Here is a 26379-nt window from a genome sequence, read left to right as displayed (position 1 = left end):
CCTTTTCTGATGAAGGGTCTAGGCCCGAAACGTCAGCCTCTCTGCTCCTATGATGCTGCTTGGCCTGCTGTGTTCATGCAGCCCTGCACCTTGTTGTCAAGGAATTCAACCATCTTTCTGATGGTGTTAATTTTAATCTTCAATGAGAAATTAATGATTGAGCGCAAAAATCAAACAGGGATGAATTTTTACATTTGATTTGAAAACCTATCCCTTCCATATTTGTTAAACTCTTGCGGAAAAAAAATTTGATCGAAGCAAGGTAACCTGAATTAAGTATTTTCCGGAATCCAAAGGAGTTTGTTCCTCTTTTCGGCTGCGTCAATCACCTGTGTCATTTCTTCTAATGGACAGTGAGTCTTACACAAAATTTCATAAACTACAGCTTGAATAATTTTAAAAACAATGACCATTTTTAGTTATTCCACTTCAAAGATTTTTGTTTATTCAATTTACTCATTTTCATTCCCTCCTAAAATTAGTGCCCAGATATTTTGGGGCAGTTGGTCAGAAAGTTCAACTGACATGAGCCATGTGTCCTGTTAGCAAGTGGCAACATTGAATCAGAGGCTTAAGTAACTATATCAGTTCTTTACTCCTTCTGAAATGCAGTACCAGCTGAGGACAAAGCATTATTTTAATGGTACTAAATTCCAAACAGCTGATGTTTGCACATTACCATCCAGGACCAAAACACAGCGTCCTATCAATTTAGCAATTTCTCACTGACAGTAGCTACAGCCAAGTAAACCAAGCAAATCTCCAGCCATTTTCCAATCTCAAATATCAGGGTTTTCAGGAGGCCAAATTGTATAAAATTAAGTCTTATTTTATAAACTAGATAGGTACGCGATAGCTTTTTTTTAAACAAAAAAATTGTTGTTTCAAAATTGGGGAGCACCTTAAGAATAACTTCCTCTTACAGATGATCTTTACTTAGCTTACAGAAAAGGTATTTTATACACTTTAAAAAAAAGTATTTATATTCAATGACATTTGTTAAGTTATCATACCACAACTGGACTTCATGTGAAGCTTTAAAAATCAAAGCATGAAACAAATCAGCAGGCACAGGATCAAAACAGGAAAGGAAGGTCTACTACTTTATACTGTAACCAGTACTCCATACGCCATTTTTAAGGAGTGTCTGTTTCCTTATCAAAAACAGATTATTAAAATTGGCATCTTGGGCTACAATGGGCTCCTCTGCATATATCCCAAAAACAAATACGTTGGCTTCCAAATCATGCATACTTTACTCCTCATTTCTCAATTCTACCACAACATGGAGCAGTTGTTCAAGCTTTCAATGGTTCCATCCAACTGAGATGTCAAATGTATCTTGTGAACTGACCATCACAAGAGCAAAATTTGCTAAGCTCACCACAACATAAATTTTTGGGTAGTATAGCATCAGGCACAGAGTCTAAGTGACTAACCCACATTCTTTTTGAAAATACGTGTCTAAATTGGGATAGCAGCAGGAAGATCTTGGGATACATATATACAAATCACTAAATGCAATCATATTGCTCAGTAAGACCATAAAAAAGACAAACAAGCATTGGGATCCATTTCTAGAGGGAAACAACTGAAAAGGATTCAGAACAAGAGGGCACAGTAATAAGGCAATTTGCAAAATAAGCATATGTGATGTGAGATTATACATTATGTGATCAGTTAGTGTCTTGGGTGCACTGCTTTGGAGTGTGGTGGACGTAGGTTCAATTGAGGCATTAAAAAGGGCATTCAATAATTGTTTACATAGAAATAATATTCACAGTCCTCTGGAAATGGCAGGTGGGTAGTAATCAGTCATGGGGCTTATTCAAAGAACAGGTGCAACACAACAGGCCGAACAGCCTCAAGTGTAACAATTCTGTGATTCTGTACAAAAACGTGTTTAGACCACAATGAAAAGGTGAGCAGTATGGTTTCCATATCATAAAAGGTCACTGGACCAAGTGCATCAACAATTTATTATTACGCTGACTGAATTAAGGTGTTATACCCATGAGGGAATATTGAACAGTCGAGGCTTTTTTTTTAAGAATAGATAAAACTAAGTGCTGACTTGTTGGAGATATCCAAAACTAGGGTTCGTGCACAGGTTTTGTCGTGGAAGTCTTAAACGAAGTCTTCAATTACTATTAAATCCAATAGGCAATTCAGAAGAAACTTTTTTTTACCCAGAGTGGTTAGATTGTTGTAAGGTACCACAAGCTTCAGAGTATAAATGCACATAACGGAAAACCAGATAATCACTTCAGGGAGAAAAAAATTGAAGAATAATGGTCCTCAAATTAGATTAAGCAGGACAGAAATTAGAGTGGAACACCAACATGAATTTATTTGGGCTGAATAGCCCATTTCTAGAGAGTAAATGTGATGCAAAAATGGTCATGTTGATCTTAAGTTTGTTGTTGGTTTAACACAACTTTTCATGCCACCTTCTAAAAGGTACTATTGATTTGATGCAATCTTTGATTAATGCTATGACTCAAGAGCCATATAATATGACCGGTACTTCCACGTTGATGTATATATCCATTTCAGACTGAACTTTTCTACCATCAGGATGATGTACAGCTTCCGTGTTCCTCACATTGACACACATTTCTCACATTTCTGTCAAGACATAATCCAAATAATTTGGTAGGTCCTCTACTGTGCATGCAATGAAGAAAATAGTTGCATTGTGCCAGTATTACTGGACTATTGATCCAAAAGCAAAAACAGACATTCTTGAAGAAACTCAGCAGGTCCGGCAGCATCTGCGAACAGAAAGCGGAGTTAATGTTTCGAGACCAGTGACTTTTCTTCAGTTCTTCAATTTACTTTAGTGATCCAGAAACTTGGGCTAATGATCTAGAGAGGCAAGCTCAAATCCTATGACAGCAGCAGGCAATTTAAATTCAGAAATCTGGAACGAAAAGCTAGGTAGACCAAAATCTGGAGGGAGAACAGAGCACCACAGAGTTAGTGAGCAACTCCTATCTCTGCAGGACTTCCTCAGGGCAGTGACCTTGGCCCAAAAGCCTTCAGCTGTTTCATCAATGATCATTCCTCCATCATAAGGTTGGAAGTGGGGATGTTCAGCACCATTCATGACTCCTCAGATACTGAAGTAGTCCATGTCTAGGTCTGGTTGATTTGATTGGAGTTAATTTATTATTGGCGTATGTTCCGAGATACAGTGGAAAAGTATTGTGTTGCATGCTAATCAGACAAATTATACCTCACATAAATGCATCAGGCTAATAGAATGCAGACTACAGTATTACAGCCACAGAGAAGGTGCAGAGTACGATCAATTCTAATATCCGAGAGGTCCATTCATAAGTTTGATAAGTGAGAAGAAGCTGTTCTTGAATCTGTTTTTGCCCGTTTTCAAATTTTTGTATCCTCTGCCCGATTGAAGAAGGTGGAAGACAGTATAACTGGGGTAAGAGGGTTCTTTAATTATGTTGGCTGCTTTCTTGAGGCAGCAGGAAGCGTAGACGAGAGTCAATGGAAGGAAGGCTAATTTTCCTGATGGACTGGGCTGCATTCACAACACTCTAATTTCTTATGGTCTTGGGCAAAACAGTTGCCATACCACACTGATTAATCCAGACAGGATGCTTCCTATGGTGCATCTTTAAAAATTGGTAAGAGTCATTGTGGACATGCCAAATTTCCTTAACCTTCTGAGGAAGTAGAGGCATTGGTGTGCTTTCTTGATCATAGTGTTAATGTGGATGGGCCAGGATAGATCATTGGTGTTATTTACTCCTAGGAACTTGAAGCTCTCGACCACGTCCAACTTAGCACCATTGATAAGACAGGGGTGTGTCCTTCACTTCCTGAAGTCGATGGCCAGCTCCTCTGTTTTTCTGGCATTAAGGGAGAGATTTTGTCTTTACACCATGCCGCTAAGGTCTTGCTGTATTTGCGCAATATTCAGGCTTGAACTGACAAGTGGCAAGTAACATGCACACCACACAAATGCCAGGCAATGACCATCTCTAATAAGAGAAAATCTAACCATCACCTTTGACATTCGACGGCATCACTATCACTGAATCCCCTATCAACATCCTAGGGATTACCATTGACCAGAAACTGAACTGGACTAGTCACACAAGTATTGTGGTTACAAGACCAGGTCAGAGGCTACGAATCCTGCAGCAAGTAATTCACCTGCTGATTGCTGAAAGCCTGTCCACCATTTACAAGGCTTAAGTCAGGAGTGTGATGGAAACTCCCCACTAGCTTGGATGAGGGCAGCTCCAACAACATTCCGGAAGCTTGCCATCTTACAGGATGAAGGAGCTCACTTGATTGGCACCACATCGACAAACATTTACTCCCTCCGCCATTGACGGTTAGTAGCAGCAGTGTGAAATGGCCATTAGATTCGGGGAAAAAAAAATTTAGGCTAGTAAAAGGACAAAAACCTGGGACTCCAATATTAGCCTTCTATCATTTAGCTAAGAGGAGCAACATGAGAAATACTTTATCTGGCCAGGATTACAATCAATGAATGTACCCAATCAAACACCAGCAGACTGAGTACATTACACCTGGCTGGGGGAAGATACTAAAACGTCAGAAATCAGGTCAACAGCTTGTGACTAATGTGGTTAACCTACTGAATTATTGAGCAATAGGACAGAACAGTCAGAAAATAAATGCTCCCAAAAACATTTTTCTGAGGCTTTAGTTTTTGACCGCAGGGAAAGACTATAATTTTTCATCTTTCCAGAGCACGTTGATTTCTGATGTTTACTATGTTAAATAAGCACTCCTTTGTACAGGTTCCTGTGCTTACTGATAACTCCAGTTTCAAAATTCTCTTCTTTGTAATCAAATCACTCCTGGCCTTTCTCTTCCCCATCGTTGCACTATTTTCATCCTGACAGCCCTTCAATTTCACTTTACATCCCCAATAGTGGTATACTGAGCATCTTGTATTTTAGTCACCACGTTGGCAGCCATCCTTTCAGCTTTCTTAACCTCACGTTTTCAGTTCCCTCTATCTCATTCTCCTCATTCAAAATGCTTCGTAAAACCTACCTCTGAGCAAACGTCTTCTCATTGTTCTGTTTATATATCTTCTGTGGCTTGATTCAGAACTTTTCTTGATAATATTCTTATTTAATACTTTTTCCCTTACATTAAACTGTATAAATACAAATTATTGCTGTTGAAACAAGCAAACAAGTCAACAAAGAAGTAAAATAAAACAGGAGCTACAAAGCTTCCTTGACTGCATTGTGGAACAACCTACAGGATTAGACTGCAGCGGCTCAAGAAGGCAGCTCTCCACCACCGCCTTCTCGAGGGTAACCAGGGATGCACAGTAAATGCTGGCAAGCTGTACAGTCATATAGCACGTAAACAGAACTTTCAGTCCAACTTGTCCATGCCGACCAAGTTTCCCAAACCAAACTAGTCCAATTTGCATGCATTTGGACCATATTCCTTTAAACCTTTCCTATTCATGTATCTGTCCATTTGTCTTTGTCTTTTAAATGTTGTAACTGTAGTTGCATCTATCACTTCCTCTGGCAGTTCATTCCACATATGAACCTCCACTGTGTGAGAAAGTTGCCCCTCAGCATGTCCTACAAGTGAATAAAAAGAAAAACTAGATACTGAAAAGCTAGATACTTAACTCCATTCCATTATTATAGCCATCATGCAACTCTCAGATCATCTGGATAAAGCTTTTGGGACAGGCTATTCTGGCTGGTCATTTCCAAATGCTATTATCATACCAAGTATAAAAGATCTTTGTGAGATTAACAAATACACCATCAATGCTACTCAAAGCTTGTGCCGCAAAGGCATGGAAAAAATTAATTTAAAAAAACATGAAAAATAAAGGTTTAGTAGTCTCACATTTCTGTACTGTTATTTCTGAAGAACCATGACCACTGGACCATAATTCTGGTGCAAAAACATTTAGGCTATTTCATTGTTATTATTTAGATAATACCACTGAACCACTGAAGAGACTACATATAAGATGCATTCCACTTCACCCAGCACACTTCTAAGACTCTATGTTGGTTTTAGTAGGACCGTTTCTAACTTGTAGATACCCATGAATTTTTTTAATTTTATTAGTACACAGAGAGGGGCAGGGACCTCTCACCTCACAATTGTAACATTCACCACAGATGTGTGGAAGCAGCTCTGCACCTTCAGCAGAAAATTGGCAGAAAGTACAAGGAAGCAGAGTCCAGTGAAAGTTTAAAGACATAGCAATAGGAGTAGCTCAGTCAGATCCTTGAATCTTCTCCACTATTCAAAGAAATCGTAGCTGCTCTCCTAATCAGCGCACTTTTTTTGACTCTATGCATCTTGGTGTTCTTGGCTCATAAAAATCGATCAGGCTTCAATTTAAAACTAAATTAGCACCTACTACTTTTTGTGACAGGGTGCTTCATATTGAAAAAATGCTTTGCTAACTTAATTCCTGAATGGCTCTGATTTTGAAGTCGACCCATTTCCTAGACTGCTAGTACAAAAAGTTGCCACTAGTTACTCCATCAATTCGTCTTAAGCAGACAAGATCATCAACTGAAAATTCCATGAGCATGATGTTAGGGGAGGACAGGATTAGGCTTGTCTCTAATTCCTCTTTGGAATACTTTTACTTAAAGCAAGTCAAGTCATTCACCGCTTCAGTAAAATTACTGAAACCATTATATTTAACCGGCAGGTTACATAGTAAACATCAGAAATCAACGTGCTCTGGAGATCCTGGATTACCCTGAAGCAATGCTACAGTAGATCCACTATTGTTTTTAAAAGCAACATGAAGTCAGCCATTGAACAACTCCAAGAGTAGCCCTCAAGCAAGTCAGTGATCAACAAATAAACAGTGCAAATCTTGCTCTAAAAGTCATTCAGATTTGGTCTCATGAAGAGTTTGCTTTAAAAAGTACATGCTTGCAGTGTAGGCATCACCCAATATAGTAAACTGCACTTCTTGCACTGCAAGACATGAATTAAAGACATTTTGCAATGAAGTAAGAGGAGCATGAGCTTCACTCAATCTATTCAATGCATTCTCAAACAAGTGAAGAGGGCTCTCAGTAGAGCAAATACGTCCAGTACGCTGTGTTAACTCCATGTTATTACAGTTATGCTGTCTGCCTCAGGCTGTTCCCTGTTTGACTGATGGTCTGCAACAGCAAAGCTGAATATATTTTGCAGCAAATTGAACAGGTTATAGGATATGCCACATGTAAGAACCTGCTCTGAAAACTCTGTTTAGATTTTGAGAGCTGTGACAAATTCCAACACAGCAGTTGAGACAATCCACAACATTCTAAAACAATCAAAATTCAAAGAATTCAAAAATTTTAAATTCATGCCCACCTCTCCATGATTAATGAATCCTTCAAAGTCTCCAACATTCAGACATGCTTAGGAAGGCTCTGAGGAAAGATCACTTCACCCAAAACGTTGACTCTGATTTCTCTCCACAGATGTTGTCAGACTTGCCGAGCTTTTCCAGCAATTTCAATTTTTGTTTCAACATGCTTCTTTGGCGAAACTAAATCAGTTCTTCCTTAAGCAATACCCTTTCTGTGCAGAGTTTTGTTGATATCTATTAGTTCTTAAGCTATTTGTTTACAGAAAGACTAACGGGGGTGGAAACAACACTGAAGGTAAAACAGAGATAGTAAGAACTGCCGATGCTGGAGTCAGAGATAACACAATGTGGAGCTGGAGGAACACAGCAGGCCAGGCAGCAGAGGAGCAGGAAAGCTGACGGTTTGGCTGGGGACCCTTCTTCAGAAAATTTTTGATGTTATCATCATGATTCCCCCACTATCAACAACCTGGGGGGGTTAACATTAATGAGAAAGTCAAATGAACTTGCCACATTAACACAGTGGCTACAAGGCCACTGCAGCGAGCAACTCACCTCCCAACTCCCCACAGCCTGTCCATTATCTACAGGGAACAAGTCAGGCATGTGATGAAATACTCACTGCTTGCCCGGATGGACGCAGCTTCAGTAAGACTCAACAAGTTTTACACCATGCAGGAAAAGCAGCCCATATCCACTCTCTCTACCAATGCTAATATCAGTGGTTGCGACTACCTACAAGATGCACTGCAGAAATTCACAAAAGATCCTGAGACAGCACCATCCGAACCCATTTCCACCTAGAAGGACAAGGGCAGCAGATACATGGCAACACCGTCATTTGCAAGTTCCCTTCAAACCCTCTCACTGTCTGGACTTGCAAATATATCGCTGCTCCTTTACTGTCACTGGGTCAAAATCTGGACTTCCTTTCCTAAGAGCATTATGGGTCAATCTAAAGCATGTGAACCGCCGCGTTTCAAGGCGACAGCTCACCATCACATTCTCAAGGGCAACTAGGGACACGCAATAAACAAGATGCTGGCCAGCCAGCAATGCCCATGTCCCATCAAGGAATATTAAATAAAAGAATCTTCATTTGAATGAACCAATACTAATTGCTTCCACCAACCCTCTGATTAAAGCAGTTAGCACTCCTTTTTTTCCCTTATTCTCTCATGGGATGTGGATGCTCCCAGCAGGGCATGCATTTATTGTCCTTAACTAATTGCCCTCAACCTGAGTAGCTTGCTAGACCATTTCGGAAGGCAGGTAAGAATCAGCAACATTACTGTGCATCTGGTGTTACAGTTAGACCATGCCAGGCAAGGATGGCAGATTTACTTCCCTAAAGGATATTGGTGAATCAGATAGATTTTTTTAGTAAATCTAGCTTTAATTCCAGATTTATTAATTAAATATAATTTCCATCAGCTGTTGTGATGGATTCTGGGCCTCTGAATTACGAGACCAGTGATGTGATGACTACAGCTCTGCCTTCCCCACTGAAGTAAATAGAAAATAACTCCAAGAACTGAACCCACTACCCAAGCATTAATAAAAACCAAAAGAACTGCAGATGCTGTAAATCAGGAACAAAAACAAAGTTGCTGGAAAAGCTCAGCAGATCTGGCAGCATCTATGAAGGAGAAAACAGAGTTAACGTTTCGGGTCCGGTGACCCTTCCTCAGAAAGGGTCACCGGACCCAAAAAACGTTAACACTGTTTTCTCCTTCACAGATGCTGCCAGACATGCTGAGCTTTTCCAGCAACTTTGTTTTTGTACTCAAGCATTAATAGTGAGCTTGAACAATTTCCCTATCAATTAGAAGTTTTTTTTTTGAATTAAAAAAAACTTCAAACTAGATTAAAGTTAATCCCAAGAAACATATCCAAGAACGAGCACCTAACAGTTATTTTATTTCCAACTTGCTTTTTTATTTGTTCTTGAGATGTGGGCATCACTGGCTGGTCTACATTTGTTGCTCCTGGAACTGGCTGGTTTGCTCAGGCTACTTCAGTGACCAGTTATGAGTCATCCACATTAAGTCTGGAACCATGTGTAGGCCAGACCAGCTAAACTAACAGATTTCCTTCCCTCAAGGATAGTAGTGAATCAGATGGGTTTTTACGACAATTGACATGGTCACCATTTTAATTTCAGTTATTCTTTCGGATTTAAATTTCACCATCTGCAATGGTGGGACGTGAATCTATGCTTCTGGATTACTAGTCCAGTGACAATACCATTATGCCACCAACTCCCCAATCTTCCATTTTAAAGTTAATCTGAACGTCAGTGAAAACAAACAGAAAACTACAAATCAGATCTTCACAGTAGAAACCTCAACTTAGTAAACTACACAACACCATTTCTGAATTCAAAAAATACTTCAGAGTAATCTAGAAAAGAATTAAAGTACAAACTACTTCAAAACGTCATTAAAAAACTGAACAAAAATGAGGAAATTTCTCATGTTTCAAACAAGGGCACATTTGCTACATCAAGCTCTGTCTCTCGACTGTTATTTGCAAACTAAAAATTTAGAACAAGACCTCTGTAGAATATGGGAAATGAGCACACTTCCCCATCTTCATCTAGGATTTTAGCATCCCAAATCAAATCTTTTACATCATGCATACGAGCAGTTTTTCAATAAATCTCATCTTTCAGTTACAAACAAAGAACTGCTGATTTGGTCACCCGTGATTTACAAAATAGCTTGCCTCTAACCCACTTCTGTCATCCATTATGTATTGGCAAGCTTTATTTGCATTTGGCATTACAAAGCATGACATTAATTTGTTTTAAAATGAGCAACAACTTCCTGACAGGAGATAAAACAGTCATGTGCTACCTGCCCTCCAAAATCTTTTCCACACAAATGTATATTACCCTCATTACTGCATCCCCTGATAGTGAAAAAAGAAATAGCTTTTATTTTTATAGGTAAGTTTATTTATTTATTCATGGGATCTGGACCTCACTGGTAAGTCTCGCATTTATTGTCCATCCCTAACTGACCTTATCAAAACGGTGATGAATTGCCTCTTGAACCACTGCAGTCAGTGGGCATTAGGTACACCCACAGTGCTGTTAGGAAGGAAGTTCCACTACTTTGAACTAGAAACTGCGAAGGATTGGCAATATTATTCTAAGTCAGGATGGTGTGTGACTTGAAGGAACTTGCAGATGGTGGTGCTCTCACGCCTCTGCTGCCCTTGTCTTTCTTAGAGGTAGAAGGTGTGGGTTTGAAAGCTGTTGTCGAAGGAGTCGCGGTGCAACTGCATCAAGGTTGGAGAGTGTGCTGATCAAGCAGATTGCTTTGAGATGGTTAGTGTCGATCTTCTTGACTGTTTCTGCAGCTGCGCTCATCCAGGCAAGTGGATAGTATTAAATCTCTGACAACAAGGTGCAGGGCTGGAAGAACACAGCAGGCCAAGCAGCATCATAGGAGCAGAGAGGCTGACGTTTCGGGCCTTGACCCTTCATTAGAAAAGGGGGAGGGGAAGGGGGTTCTGAAATAAATAGGGAGAGAGTGGGAGGCGGATAGAAGATGGATAGAGGAGAGGATAGGTGGAGAGAAAACAAACAGGTCAAAGAGGCGGGGATGGGGCCAGTAAAGGTGAGTGGAGGTGGGGAGTTAGGGAGGGGATAGGTCAGTCCAGGGAGGACGGACAGGTCAAGGGGGCGGGATGAGGTTAGTCGGTAGGAGATGGAGGTGCGCTTGAGGTGGGAGGAGGGGATAGGTGGGAGGAAGAGCAGGTTAGGGAGGCAGGGACGAGCTGGACTGGTTTTGGGATGCGGTAGGGGGAGGGGAGATTTTGAAACTTGTGAAACCCACATTGATACCATTGGGCTGCAGGGTTCCCAAGCGGAATATGAGTTGCTGTTCCTCCAACCTTCAGGTGGCATCGTTGCGGCACTGCAGGAGGCCCAGGATGGACATGTCGTCTGAGGAATGGGAGGGGGAGTTGAAATGGTTCGCGACTGGGAGGTGCAGTTGTTTATTGCGAACCGAGCGTAGGTGTTCTGCAAAGCGGTCTTGTGCCTTGTGGATGGTGGACAGGCTTTAGGGGATCAGCTGGTGAGTTACTTGCTTCAGAATTCCTAACCTCTGACTTGCTGTTGTAGCCACAAATGCAAAAACATACATGAAACTAAGAAGTGATTTTATAGTTTGAAGCAAGAAAGGACTCTGCTTCCAGTATGTTTCTCCTTAAAAAAAACTTACTTAATATGAAAGTAGCTTAATTGTTTCCTGTTTCAAACTTTGAGTTGATCAATAAAATATATTTTACTTTCGTGTGTAGTTGCAATATTTGCTTAATTGATCTCAAATCATTTTTCTTAGTTAATTAAGTTTATCCTTTCTCAGATTTTAAAAAATTGTTTAAATAGTCATCTGTATAGCCATGCACCAAGTTCATTCCCCCCATGAGTCTTATCTTCAATGCTTAACATTTTGATCAAAGGATCATTTGTTATTCCCTGGATCTGACAAGATATAATGTGGTTTAAATGTCTGAATTCAAAGTACTCAAACATTCCTCTCTATGATGATGTTAATATTAGATTTCTTTTGTAAACCAAAACGGAGCTTGTTCTAATCACAAAGTTTATAATCTTTATTTAAATTGAAAAAATAGCTGAAAACATTATAATCGGTATCAATCAGTAAACAGTGAACAACAGCATTTCTTTCTAAATTGAGTCAGTAAAACAGCTGTGTAATACTCCTTTATGATGAAAAGTGACATGCGACAAAATATTTTACATCAACACACCACCTTTTCCAAGCATGTGCATTTTTACATCAAATTTTTTATTTTAAATTTCCCAATTTTATTTCAACTGTTAAACACAAAGTTGATGGATTCAAAAAAATAGTCTCCAAATCTTTATAAACCTCAGCATCACAGAAGTAGGCAGATGACTCTGCTTTTGTTTCACTCAAAATCAACACCGATAATAAAGTGAGTTGATATGCTTCCCAGTTAATTTGGGGTGATTCAGGAGTGGAATTAATAGCACATTTCCTGATACGAAGAATTTGAATTTCAACCTAGATTGATACTTCCACTTGATTTTTCTCCAGGACACCACATTTGGTCATGGTCAGGTACAGAAATGAGCAAAGGCAACGTTTAACCTTTCAGCACTCTTCAACACCCTTACCAACAGAGAAACCCTAAAAAGGAAAATACATAGGGAAGAGTAATTATAAACCCTAGCTCTGTGCCTGGTTATCTGACTCAGCCACAAGTGTTTTTAAATTTTGGAACTTTCCGGCTAGGCGCTTGTATTTTGACTAATTTTAATAAAGCGAGACAACCAGGGGACTAAGTAGAGAATAACGCTCCTCAATTCTGTAATTTTGACCAAACAAGAATAAATTTTACCATACAAAAAGTTAGAACACCAAGTTATTACAGAGTTTATGTACAACTTATTTTGAAAACCCTGAATTAAGATGTGGTAAATATGGGTAATAGACTGCGATCAAACACACCATAGCACATAACTGCCAGAACATCAAGGCCAATTCCATGGATTTCTCAGCAATTACTCCAAACATGAGCAACATGGTGGGTTATAAACTCGCATGAAATTTCACACGGAACCACAATTCCTCACTTTTGCTAATATGACTTTGACATTCCTTCTCAAGGCTGTCAAAAGCTACGCCCAATGTAGTCGGTCATCCTCCTTTCCTGGGTCTATGCTCCCCTGGAGCTAGAATTGCTGGTTATCCCTGATCTGCGATCTTGTTCAGTTATTTCAAATAAATGCTGCTTGTGAGCTGTTCAGTGCCCCTCTCAGCTGAAATGAACAGTGACTGACACATGATTTCTTCTGAGCCCCCACAACTCCCAGTACTTCCCGATGTAGATAGAGTTATTCAACTGCTTGAGAACTTCTTTGAGCCCTCCACATATAAAAGCTGTACAGTCCAGCTGCCTTCAGCAGCACTGTTAACCATAGCACTGTTTAAGACTGTCCATCCTCCACTAACTGTAACTTTTAAACTCCTCTTCACCGATCCCCAAATTGTCCTGAATAACCAATTGAAAAACCTTGCAATAAACCCCTCTGTTTTGCTGGACAGAACTGAATGGTGCCTCCTGTCTTTCTAGAAATGTTACCAGTCAGAGATTGGTTGCTGAATTGCTCAGTCCAAAAATATGGGTACAATTAGGAGGATTTCAACACAGAACGCTCGTATATTTTGTGTAACATCTCATTTTCATGCTCATCTGTAAGCAGCTACATCAGTGTTTAGTACTGTTGGGTGTGAGGGAAAATATCTTGATATCAACAGGAGCTGAAAAAAAGTGACATTTACTGCAGAAATCTTCTCCATAGCACATCAACCAGGACAATGATCTAATGAGTCAATTAATAAAGGAAACCACAAGAAATATACATACAGAATGAAAGGAACCAAATACTTCAATGATCCACAATATGAAATTTGTCTTACATAACTGCTTGTTACTAAAGGCATATGTAAATGGTGCCATACAAAATTTACTAAGCCTTAGAAATGCCAATAAAAAATAGCTTTAAAAAGCTACCCTGGCATACTCCCAGCAGGAAAGCTTCCATGAACATCAATAAACCCACACACAGAATTAGGTAAATAGTATAAACCTGCAGCCTGCATTGATGAGGTGATAAAGGCCCATTTCTCATAAATTATAATGAGTTCTATTAGCCTTCAACTGCAGCAACCTAAGAGGTTTCCATTTTACTGCAGAAAGTAAAAACTCTCCACAGATGGTTTCATTGAAATAATGTACACTATCATATTTCTAGCACGAATACTCAAACACATCAGTTCCTTTGCTCAGGAACAAAAACAGAAGTTGCTGAAAAAGCTCAGCAGATCCAGCAGCATCTGTGAAGAAAAAATCAAAGTTAACATTTCGGATCTAGTGACCCTTCCTCAGTTCCTTTGCTGTCTGACCCACTGTGTATTCCAAGTGTTGTTTTTTATTTCGGATTGATGGTACCTGCAGAATTTTACTTTCCTGTAAGCTCCACTTCAGCTGGTCGCTATTTTAAAAATTCACCTTCAGAATTCTTGATCAATAGTTATGATTAATGAAGAGGCTCCAATCTAGAAAGATACTCATCCATAAGTGGTTTGATTTGAATCAGTCTTCTAAGTACATCTATGGAAATCTATGGAATTCACTGCCACAGGAGGCTGTGGAGGCCGGGTCATTGAGTACATTTAAGACAGAGATAGACAGGTTCATGACGGTCAAGAGGATCAAGGGTTACGGGGAGAAAGTGGGTGAATGGGGCTGAAAATCTTATTAGCCGTGACTGTATGGTGGAGCAGACTCGATAGGCTGAAAGGCCTAATTTCTGTTCCTATGTCTTATGGATCATTGAAATCATTCATTCAAGAAACGAAACATCAACGGTAATATCCAGCTGAACCTACAAGTTCAACTCTTCATGACAGAAGTATTAAAATGTGACTTTATCAGAGATGGCCATGCAAGCCCTCCACAGAATAGAATGTCAAGAAGTTTAAAAGATGTGCAATGGAAAGCCAGAATATTCTGGTCAAACAAATCCTTTAAATTGAAACCCCAAACTACCATGGGGAAGTACTGTAGCTCGAACAAGAAGCAACTCTCACCTACTTGGACTGTAGAAGCTGCCTAAAACTTCAACTTCTTTGGCTTAGTTAAACTTTAGATAACAACAAGTTGATACAAAATTTATATACAACATTCTCTCTTTCAGGGTGGGGTTTGGGTGCAGAGAGAGCAGAAGAAAGGTCATTTATTGGTTCATTGGTATTCGACTTCAATAGTAGTACGTGCCAAATGATCATTAAGTAGCATGGATCATAACCACAGAGAAAATCAGGGTGACGGAAAGTACAAGGACCTTGGAAGGAGGACAGGAGCCAGAAAATGCCAAAAATAGAGCAAATAGTAAAACATGTGCCATAATGAAAAGCATTTCATAAAGTAAAACTCAGAACTCCTACTACTTTACAGCAATGTGGAGGGACTGGGTGGTGGAGGAGAAACAGTATGTGACATTAGTCCATATACATGTCTGTTCATTTACTTGTACAGAGAAGCCAAAAGAGGGATAAAGGGCAACCTTCCCAACTTGTCAAAATCAACACCCCAATTAGTTACTTCTGCATTAGCAATTAAGAAATTAAATGCATTCAGAGATGTGAAACACTCCAAAAAACCACTCCTAACCCAGTAAGAGATAGTAGGAACTGCAGATGCTGGAGAATCCGAGACAACAAGGTGCAGAGCTGGATGAACACAGCAGGCTAAGCAGCATCATAGGAGCAGAAAGGCTGATGTTTCGGGCCTAGACCCTTCATCAGAAAATAATCCAGTAAGATGCAGTTTGATTGGATTCGGATGCTGAATGTGATCATGTATTCAACCCACATAACTGAAGACACACACGTGTACACATGGTAAGCAAGAACTGATATATTGTAATTCTTACAAGTTAGAACTAGACAAATTTGTAGTCCCAAAATCTTTTCTCTCACTATTCAACTACAAATTTTAGTTTCCCCAACAGCTAGGAACATAAGCAGGCAGGTATGCAGAAAACGCTGCAGGTCAACATTCCTTCTGACCTCAAATGAATCAATGGGAGTACAACCCTATGATGGTCAAAATTCAACATCTGACAGGTACAAAGTCTACTCAGCAGAGGTTGTACATATTTGGCTTCAACTGTGGGTTTGAAAGGATATCAATATGTCTGATTCTCACCATCCCTTTTGGCAGTCCATCGGCATTGAAAACGTTCTTCCACTTCAATGGACTGAGGTGCTTGGTACATGCAAAGCATGTGATACAGCCCCTGTTTCATGTGGAGCACATGGTGCTTGAAAGCCTAGGTGGTTCAGCTCTGTCTTCTGAGCCTCAGCTTCCTCTTTGCATGCACCTGATAAAATTTCTCTACGTGAGACAAGTGCCTTCCTAAATGTATTTATTTATTTGAGTCAGTCACAAAGCAAGGAATCCCATGAGTCAGCAAAAACATTTGTTCTCTTGATGGATGCTTTGCTGAAATACCCAAAACCTTTCCATTGTCCTCCTGGGAGTTTTCTAATGCAACCAAATTCTGAGTAGAATAACTACTTCAGGAGTCTGGTTTAGGGCATATGAAAGACGCATCCCATCTAGCCAAGCTGCTATTGAGTAATTAGTGCCTCAATGCTGGGTATTTTGGCTTTGGAAAGAATATTGTGTTGGACTTCCTTTCCAAATCAACTAGTGTTGGATCATCATTCAAAGGCATCACTGATGGTACTGCATCAGTACTCTGAGGTGCCAGCTGTAGGTTGTCCATGTCTCTGAAGCAAATAGAAAGGTAGAGAATACTACTTCCTAGTAAACTATGTGCTGAGTCTTGATATGAAATCCTGCTCTCAAACATTATTTTCCTCTGTCAATCAAAGGCCGAGATGACATACTGCAGGCAATAATGAATTTCATCATCTACATTGACGGAAAATGGTTCACATTTGTCAGGTTCTTGCCATTGATCTTAATTGACCAGAAAGGAGGTGTTTTGCTGTTGGAATAGGTTCTTAGTTTCCCAAGTGTTTAGCGGAAGTCCCATTTCCTCATATACTTTAAAGACAAAGTTGGCAATGACCTAGACCTCATTTTGTGAAGAAAGGTTAAACAGTTTACTACATAACTTATTAGACTCTGGAACAATGAGGTGATTTTACTGAAACATACAGGATCCTGAATGGACTTGACAGGGTGAATTCTGAGAAGACGTTTCCTCGTACATGAGAGGCTACAACTGGGAACACAGTTTAAGAATTTTTTGCTTGCAACAAAGATCCAAGGAAAAATATGTTCTCTTAGTTTTCTCCAGACAGAAAACAGTCGAGGTTGTGTCACTAAATATAGTCATGGCTGAGTTGGATAGATATTTTTGATGGACATTAGACTTAAGAATTATAGAGTACAGGCAGGAAAGTGGAGTTAAGCCAAACCATGTGTGGTGATCTTATTGAGAAGTGGAGAAGGCTTGAAGGGGCAAATACCTACTCATGTTCCTAAGTCCTATGCCTTGCTCATCCAATATTAGATGTTGAATAAGCCTCTATTAATTCAACAGCAATACAAGAATTAAGAGAGATAGTGAGGGTTATAGTTGGACATCATTAGTGTAGATTTGAAAACGAACACTGTACCTTCAGATTATGTTGCCAATGGGAGACACGAAGATGAGAAATAAGAGGGCTGAGGATTGCTCCTTGGAGGACACCAGAAATAACGGTATGACAGCAGGAGGACAAGCCATCACAAGTGATATTATTGTTATTGTTAAATAGATAATAACAGGTAAACAGGATTACTGCAGTTTGGTGTTTATTGGTCGGTATAGACATGATGGGCTGAAGGTCCTGTTTCTATACTGTGAGACTCTGACTCTATAGGAACCATGTGAGAGTAGTTCTACCGGATGACAGTGGAGAGACACTGGAGGAAGACTGTGTTGGAGGGTGCAAAATTGGAAGATTTAAACATACAAACACAAGAGATCAAAACAGAGTTGTGCCATTTGGAATTAGAAGCTAGAATTGTCTTTCATCTCTTTGCATACCAAGAATCTATCTATCTCTGCTTTAAAAATATTCATAGACTCAATTCCTCAAAATGTGGAGGAAGCAGTGTTCCAATGACTTGCAACCATGTCTTAACTGGGAACCCCTTATTTTTAAATGGTGACCCCCTAGTTCTAGATTCTCCAAAACAGTAAATAACCTTTCCACATTCACCCTGTCAAGCCTCAGGATCTTGAGTGTTTCAACCACGTTGTTACTTAGTCTAAATTATTGAAGATACAAGGGTAGCTTGTCCAACCTTAACTCTTTCCTTTACTAACCATTCCAGCCTGTAGTTCCAGCAAAGATGGGCATGGATTCAGGACATCAAAACACGTTTGAAGACTTTGCATATCACGGCAATATACGTGCAAATAGGGAGAAATAATTGCATAATAAAAAGATTTCTTTTTGACGGGCATAGGTGAAGAGAAGGGAAAACAAATCACCGTTCTTTCCAAATTATTTCTTCTAAAACATACCAATTTCCAGAGTTACGCAGGGTATACAAAATACAATCTAATACAACTGTCCTATTTTCAAGACAAAAATCATTACAGTAAATGCTTTTGTAACTCCCGCAATAATGAAAAGGAAGGAGTATTTGAAATTACTAATTACATCAGAATATATGAGCAGTATAGAACTTTTTTTAAAGAAATGGTAATAATGAGATGGTTTGCATTACGTAAAGGTTAAAGTCAAGTGATTTTAAAGAAAAGTTACTGTTGAAGCAAAGAACATTCAAGAACTCTTAATAATATCAGGCAATTAAAAAAAAACTCGAAACATCGAAGAACAACAGCAACTCAAACTGAGTAACATTCCAATGGGCATATCATTAGTGTAATTAGACAAAAAGTGACTTGAGCCAGAGGGAGACTTAAACAATTAGCTTATATTATGACCAAAGAGGCAAGTCTTTAATGTAGGTCTTAAAAGGATAACGCGTGGAACAAAGGGGCTGAGGGAGGGAATTCCAGAGGTTAGGGCCTTGCCACCAATGGCAGAATGAAGGAATTGGCAAATGGACTAAGGCTGGAGTTCTCACGGGTTGTAAGGTTGGAGGAGGTTATGTAACAGGGAGAGTGAAGTCCGTTGAGGGATTTGAATGCTAAGACGAGAACTTCTAAAAGCAAAACAGGTTTTTGGGCAATGTAAGTCAGCAAGCACAAGCTAATAGACAAATGGAATTTAGTGTAAGTTAAAATATGACTTGTGTTTTGGATGAATAATTTATTAAGGATAGAAGAAGGAGGTTGTCTATTTTAGCACTCTGTTAGGTAAGTATGGAAGTAATTAAAGCATGGATAAGGAATTTTAGCAGCAGATGGGTTGATGCACAGGCAGACAGGTAATAATCCTTGGAAGTAGGTAGTGTGAGTGGCAAGAAAGGATATGGAATCAGAAGCTCAGCTCTGGATCAGGTTAGCCAGGTTGTGGAGTTCTGAGGAAGGGTCACCAGACCCGAAACGTTAACTCTGATTTTTTTCTTCACAGATGCTGCCAGACTTGCTGAGCTTTTCCAGTAACTTCTGTTTTTGTTCTTGATTTATAGCATCCGCAGTTCTTTAGGTTTTTATTTTGTGAATCATCTAGTTTAGTTTCAAACAGTGGTGGGCAGAGGTGGAAATCAATGGCTAAAGAATTGTTTGTGGCAAAAGACAAAGATAATGGCTTTGCTTTTGATACATTTTGTTTCCTGCCAGATAAGCAATGCAAAATTACAGGAAGTAGAGGAATTGAAAGGGTTGGTGGTTGAAAGTTGAGCTAGTATTGTTAGCAAGCATTTAGAACTTGAATTAATTTAAAGACAGTATGTAGATGAGAAAGAGGAGATAATTGAGTGTAAATCCTTGAGAACTCCAGAGGTTATAGTGCAGTGGCAAAAAGAAACCATTGCAGGAAATTCTCTGGTTATGAGTGAATAGGTTAAAAAAGAACTACAAAACAACCGTGAAAGGAAGTGATAGCAACCACAGACATGATCATGACGTTTTAAAAATGGAAGAAAATTACCCAAGGTACAATTTATGATTGCATGTTTTTGACAGAGTAAATATTTTAAAAAGCTTTTATGACAATAACTCACTATTCTATTATATATTTTTGCTGGCAGTAGAAAGAGGCATATCATGTATTTGATTTATTAACCTGACGTCCAAAATTTCCTACTCCTTCCTGGTGATGTTAATTCCTTCTTCAGGTTAAATTCCTGATGGCATCCAGCATATGGCTTGAATGTAAGGGACACCAAACCAAATCTGCCCTCAAATCAATCCACAAACTGGTTGTTGGGGAAAAAAAACAGGAGTACTTTGTGCAGATCTTCATCTTTGAAGGCAGAAACATTCAAAGATGCACCCTGCAGAATACTCAAAAACTTCCTCTCTCTGTTTAGGATGTCAAAGTAAATGCTAATTGGTTTTACTTATTCTCAAACATCTTCAATTCTCTACTAAGTAAATGTCCCTTTATTCTTCAAGCTCTTTACTTAACAGCACGAAAGAGAATATATACCACAGAGGCTTCAGCAGTTCAAGTGGAGGCTCATTAAGAGTTTCCTCGAGGGAATTAACAACATGCAATATATGTTAGCCTTGCCAGCAACATCCACCTGACATGAATCAAAAGGAAAAATTCAAAAACTGATCATTCATCGCAATTTCATAAAATTCCTATCCGAATACTGGTTTTGGAATTCTTAAAAACCTACCGCATATGCATTTTAAAACCAACCACAATTTGTTCACGTGTCAGTCAACAGATTATGGGCAAGGTCATTTAATTACTGCATCTGAATATAATTCAAGGACTATTTTATTTCATGGATTACAGATTCTCACTTGTGGTTATGGAATGGCATATTATAACTGTCTAATTTTCTCAGAGTACAGCAATTTAGTGGCTATGGGAATTACAGGCAGCTCAATGTTCCAGGGTTTAGATGTTTCAGGCGTGATAGAGAAGAATGTAAAAGGGGTGGGGTGTTTTGCAATACTTACGCAGGAGAATGTCACAGCTATACCAAGGACATCTTGGAGGGCTCATCTAGCAAGCCAATATGGGTAGAATTTAGGAATAAAAAGAAGTGTAATCACTATAGGCCTCTCAATAGCCAGCGGGAATTAGAGGAATGGATATGTAAACAGATCATGGAAAGATGTAAAAACAGGACTATGGTAGGTGATGATTCTACTCCCCAATATTCACTGGGACTCCTTTATGCCAGTGGATTAGATGGGGCAGAATTTGTTAGGTGCACCCAAGAGGGATCATTGAAACAATGTGTAGATAGTCCAACTAGAGAGGGGCCAATATTAGACCTTGTATTTGGGGATGAGTCTGGCCAGGTGATCGAAGTTTTAGTGGGGGAGCATTTTGGGAACGGTGATCATAATTCCATAAATTTTAAGATCATTCTGGAAAAGGATAAGACCAGTCCTCAGATGAAAGTGCTAATTACAACAGTATTAGGCAGGAACTGGGAAAACAGGATTGGGAGTAGCTATTTGAAGGTAAATCCATATCTGACATGTGAGAGTCTTTTAAATACCAGTTGATGAGTTCCGGACCAGCATGTTCCTGCCAGGATGAAAGATAAGGATGGTGAGATTCAGGAATGTTGGATGATGACAGATGTTGTAAGTTTACTTAAAAAGAGAAAGGATGAATATGTAAGGTTTAGGAAACAGAAATCAAAAAAGGCCCTTGAGGAGTACAAAGGAAGTAGGAAAGAACATAAAAAGTGAAATTAAAGAAATTAGGAGGGCTAGAAGGGGCCATGAAATTTTCCTTAGCCACAAAGTCTCAGAAGGCTAAAGAATAACCAATGTTGTTCCTTTGTTAAAAGGAGGGCAACAGAGATAATCCAGGAAATAATAGGTCGGTAAGCCTTTTATCAGTGGCAGGGAAATTATTGGAGAAGATTCTTCAGGGCAGGATTTACTTACATTTGGAGAAGAATGGACTTATTCAGGATAGTCAACATGGCTTTATGCAGGGAGGTCTTGTCTCACAAATGTGGTTGAATTTTTTGACAAAGTGACAAACATGGTTGACGAGGGTAGGGCAATGGGTGTTGTCTACATGGACTTTACTAAAACATTTAATATGGCCGGTCATGGGAGGCTGGTCCAGAAGATCAAATCACATGGAATCCACAGGGAGTTAGCAAGTTGAATACAGAATTTGCTTGGCCAGAGAGCAGTTGTAGAGGGGCATTTTTCTGACTGGAGGTCAGTGACTAATGGTGTTCCGCAAGATTCAGTACTTGGACCTCTGTTGTTTGTAGTGAAAATGTTTGGATGAAAATGTCAGGATGAAAATGTCAGTGGTCTAATTCATACGTTTGCAGGTGACATGAAATTTGCTGGAATTGTAGACAGTGAGGAAGGATATCAAAGGATGCAGCAGAATATAGATCAGCTGGAAAGTTGGGCAGAGAAATAGCAGATGAAGTTTAATCTGGATAAGTGTGAGGTGATGCATTTTGGAAAGTCAAATGCAAAAAGGAAAGTATTCTGTTAATGGCAGGACCCGTAAGAGCATTGATATATAGAGGAACCTTGGGGTGCAACTCCCTCAAAGTTGCAACATAAGTGGACATGGTGGTAAAGAAGGCATACGGCACGCTTGCCTTCATCAGTCAGGGCACTGAGTGTAAACGTTGGCCAGTGTTGCAACTGTATAAGAATTTGGTTAGGTCACATTTGGACGACGGAGTGCAGTTCTGGTCACCACCTTATAGGAAGGATGTGGAGGCTCTGGACAGAGTTCAGAAGTGGAACGTATTAGCTATAAGGATAGGTAGGACAAGCTTGGGTTGTTTCCTCTAGAGCATCAGAGACTGATGGGGCAACCTGATAGAAGTATATAAAATTACGAGAAGCATGGATAGGCTGCATAGTCAGTCTCTTTCGCAGCATGGAAATGTCAAATACTAGGGGCATACGTGTAAGGTAAGAGGATGAAAGTTTAAAAGGAAATGTGCAAGGAAAGTTCTTTTTCCCCCCACACGGAGTGGTAGGTGCCTGGAATGCACTGCCAGGGGAAGTGCTAGAAGTAGATACAAGAGCAAAGTTTAAGAGGCATTTAGACAGACACATGAACAGGCACAGAATAGACAGATATGGAGCAGATGGGATTAGTTTAGAATAACATCATGGTCGGCACAGGACATGGTGGGCCAAAAGGACTTTTACTGTGCTGTATTATTTTATACTCTACGGTCAATAAGAACGTTAAAACTTTACTACACTGTGGTCATTTCAGTATTTCCTTCTTTGGCAGTCCCTGGGGATTGAGGATGATTTTCTTCCACTCTGGTGTTGCGGGTTCGGATGTGGCTAAATCATTCAATGCTGGGTCTGCACACTCTGCTACAGTGGATCAGTTAGCGTTTTAAGTGGAAGATGGTAGGAAGCTCAGGCTTTCATACATTCCTCCTACATTTGCACCTCACTTCCATTTGGGCATAAGAAGGACGCTCGAAATGACTGGCACCTTTGCGGATTCATCTTCTCTTGGGTAGTCTTGAGCTAGAGATTCCCACGGGTCAGTGGAATACTGAAATTTATCAGGAACACCTAAGGGACTGGTTGAAGTGTTTCCTCTGTTGCTGTCAGCTTGCCATGACAAAGTCCAAAGCAGAAAGTTTGATTTGGAAGTCTTTATTCAGGGATGCAAATGATGTGATCCACTCAAGACAGGTGACTGAATGTAACCACTGCTTCAGTACTAGGGATGCTGGCCTAGGAGAGGATTCTGATACTGAAGCACTAAACTTGCTGTTGGATTTGCAGGATTTTGAAAAGATATCACTGGTGATATTTAAATCGAGGGAGTTGAGGTGTCTGTTGTACAAGTAGTCCATCTAATACAACTTTTAGTGGAATTTTTTTTCAAATTTGAAACAAAAAACTGTCATCATCAAGTTCACACAGAATCATGAATAGAAATCTATCCTGAAAGAGTCATGCAACTCCGCAAAGGGAAAAAGAAACTATTACAAGACATAGTCAAAACTAATAAAACTCAAAACGTACAAGACAATTTAAATTCTGAACTTGAGACTGGATGTTGGATTGCTTACAATACCAATATTTCTCCAGCGCACAGTACAAAGCTATTTAAAAATGTTCTGAGTTTAGTGCATTTTTGTTGTGATTAGCACAGTAAAATGAAAAATAAATGGTTGAAGCTTGAATATTCACAGGTACCAGAAATTTCCATTGGATTTCTTCACTGGAACAGATCTTGATATTCAAGCAGAGTAATCAAGTCATCAAACCAAACCAGAGAGTACCAACCGTACAGAACTTTAGTTAGACCACATTTGGCATATTGTGTACAGTGCTGGTTGCTACGCTACCTGAAGGATTTGGAGGCTTATGGAGAGAGTACAGAAAAGATTTACCAGAATTTTGCCTGGTTTGGAGGCTATTCGTAGGAGGTGAGATTGGACAAATTTGTTTTGTTTTCACTAGAAAGGTTGAAGCCTGAGGGATGACCTGATAGAACTTTACAAAGTTATGACAAGCATGGATAGAATGGAGTCAGAGTCTTTTTTCCAGGGTAGAAAAGTCAATTACTAGGGGACATAGGTTTAAGATAAAGGTTGTAAGTTTAAAGAAGATGTCAAAGGCAAGTGTTTTTTTGCACAGAGGGTGGTAAGTGCCTGGAATGTGCTATCAGAGGAGGTGGTTGAAGCGGAATACAATAGCAACGTTTAACAGGCATGTTGACAGATATATAATTGAGAGATACAGACCCTGTGGAGACAAAGAGTTTTTAGTTTAGAAAAACACCATGTGTTGGTGCAGTCTTGATGGGCTAAAGGGCCTGCTCCTGTACTGTATTGTTCTTAGTTCCTAATTAGGGAAGCATAAATAGGATGAGAGAAAATAGAAGGGGCTGAAAGAGAGAATTAATGAAAAAGAGATTGAGAAAGAGAAAAGGAAGAAAAGGAAAGTTAGAGATATTAGAGTTTTCAAACTCTGACAAGTCATTGGTTATCTTTTTTAATCTGCTGATGCCAATAGTGCTCACCAGATGTAAAGATATGTTCACGCACAGATGTGGAACATTATCTACTAGAGCAGCAGCATCAAGCTGACATCCTTTATATTATTATCAACTCAAGGGTAAGAAGTGGACCATCTTGAGAGAGGACAGAACAAAAGTGGATGATGCCAAAAATGCAGCTATACATGTTGAAATTAAGAACTATAATCGAGGGGCACGATCTCATACAGAGTCTGCATTAAATTCTCAAAGAACAGATATTGACTCAGTTTTGCATTACATCATATTGCAATAATACTGAAGTAACCTTCCAGGTTAGTTCATTTTCCTTCTGCTTTCAATCCACATGCCAATTCTGCTACCTGAACAGCAATAGATTAGGTGGTCAATAATAAAACATCTTTACACCTCGAAATAGTATATTAAAATTGGCTTTGGTCCTGTATCTCATATTCCAGCAAAGAATATAAACACATACCAGTGAATGCAATGTTAGACTTACCTGAAGTGGCGAGTCGCAAAGGAATCTTGTATACTGTGTTTATCAAAACGCCATTAGTAGAATAGGGAACAAAAAGAAGAAAAATAAATGTTAGTTCTTACAAGAAGGAAGTTGCACTTAGTTGTGAGCATTAAACTATTATTACTACTAACAATTCTATTCAACTCTTCCATAATTTAGTTTCCATGTTTTTATAATTTATCACAAAAATGCATATTATTAAAGCACAGCTGCGTATTACAATAAATCTGACAGTTTATATTTTACACTAGCTGTTTAAAATTCACATTAACAACTCAATTAAGCAGGATTCCTCCTCCTTCCTCCCCAAAGCACTACAGCCCCACCCCAATAACCCCCAAACACAAACAATTTCCTACACTACTTTTACAACAGCAAAATATCGTGATAACTTGTTTGTGATGAAGATGCAACATTCCACTTCAAGACAACTAACACAGTAAGATCATGCCTTCAACCACATTTTTAAAAACATTTCTGCTTAAGGGTTTTTAAGAAAGAATATTCCTCATTAAAAACCAATATCCTAAATAGATTGTAACTTGTTTTGAAAACCAATGAAGCAGAGAACCAGAAAGGATTTCTTTTTTAAAAGAACAGTGTGATATTATAACCGTAAAGCCGATTAAAAGAGTCTGTAGATATTATAGAAGCACTACAAAGTTAAAAGTTGTTTTATTGATATTTTTAACTTTACTTTTGGCCTATATCAATGTATTATGATGGCAACCTTTCATCCACAAGAGATAAAAGACACTGAAGAAATAAACAATTTTGGGGGTAGTAGGAACTGCAGATGCTGGAGAATCTGAGATAACAAG

General features: G+C 39.3%; 1 protein-coding gene across 7 annotated transcripts in view; it reads right to left on the bottom strand.

Annotated features, from left to right (window-relative positions):
• Positions 1-26379, bottom strand: part of LOC109935183 (arginyl-tRNA--protein transferase 1) — a 217805-nt gene that overhangs the window by 111037 nt on the left and 80389 nt on the right. For all 7 annotated transcript variants that reach the window (XM_048608828.1, XM_048608825.1, XM_048608827.1 and 4 more), the window contains exon 8: positions 25538-25570. In XM_048608828.1, coding sequence (XP_048464785.1) covers positions 25538-25570 — 33 coding nt within the window. The remainder of the gene's footprint in view (positions 1-25537; positions 25571-26379) is intronic.

The sequence above is a fragment of the Rhincodon typus genome, chromosome 20 (assembly GCF_021869965.1).
Source record: "Rhincodon typus isolate 14 chromosome 20, sRhiTyp1.1, whole genome shotgun sequence".
Taxonomy (NCBI): Eukaryota; Metazoa; Chordata; class Chondrichthyes; order Orectolobiformes; family Rhincodontidae; genus Rhincodon; species Rhincodon typus.
Note: the sequence above shows the minus strand (reverse complement) of the source record. Positions and strands in the feature narration are given on the sequence as shown.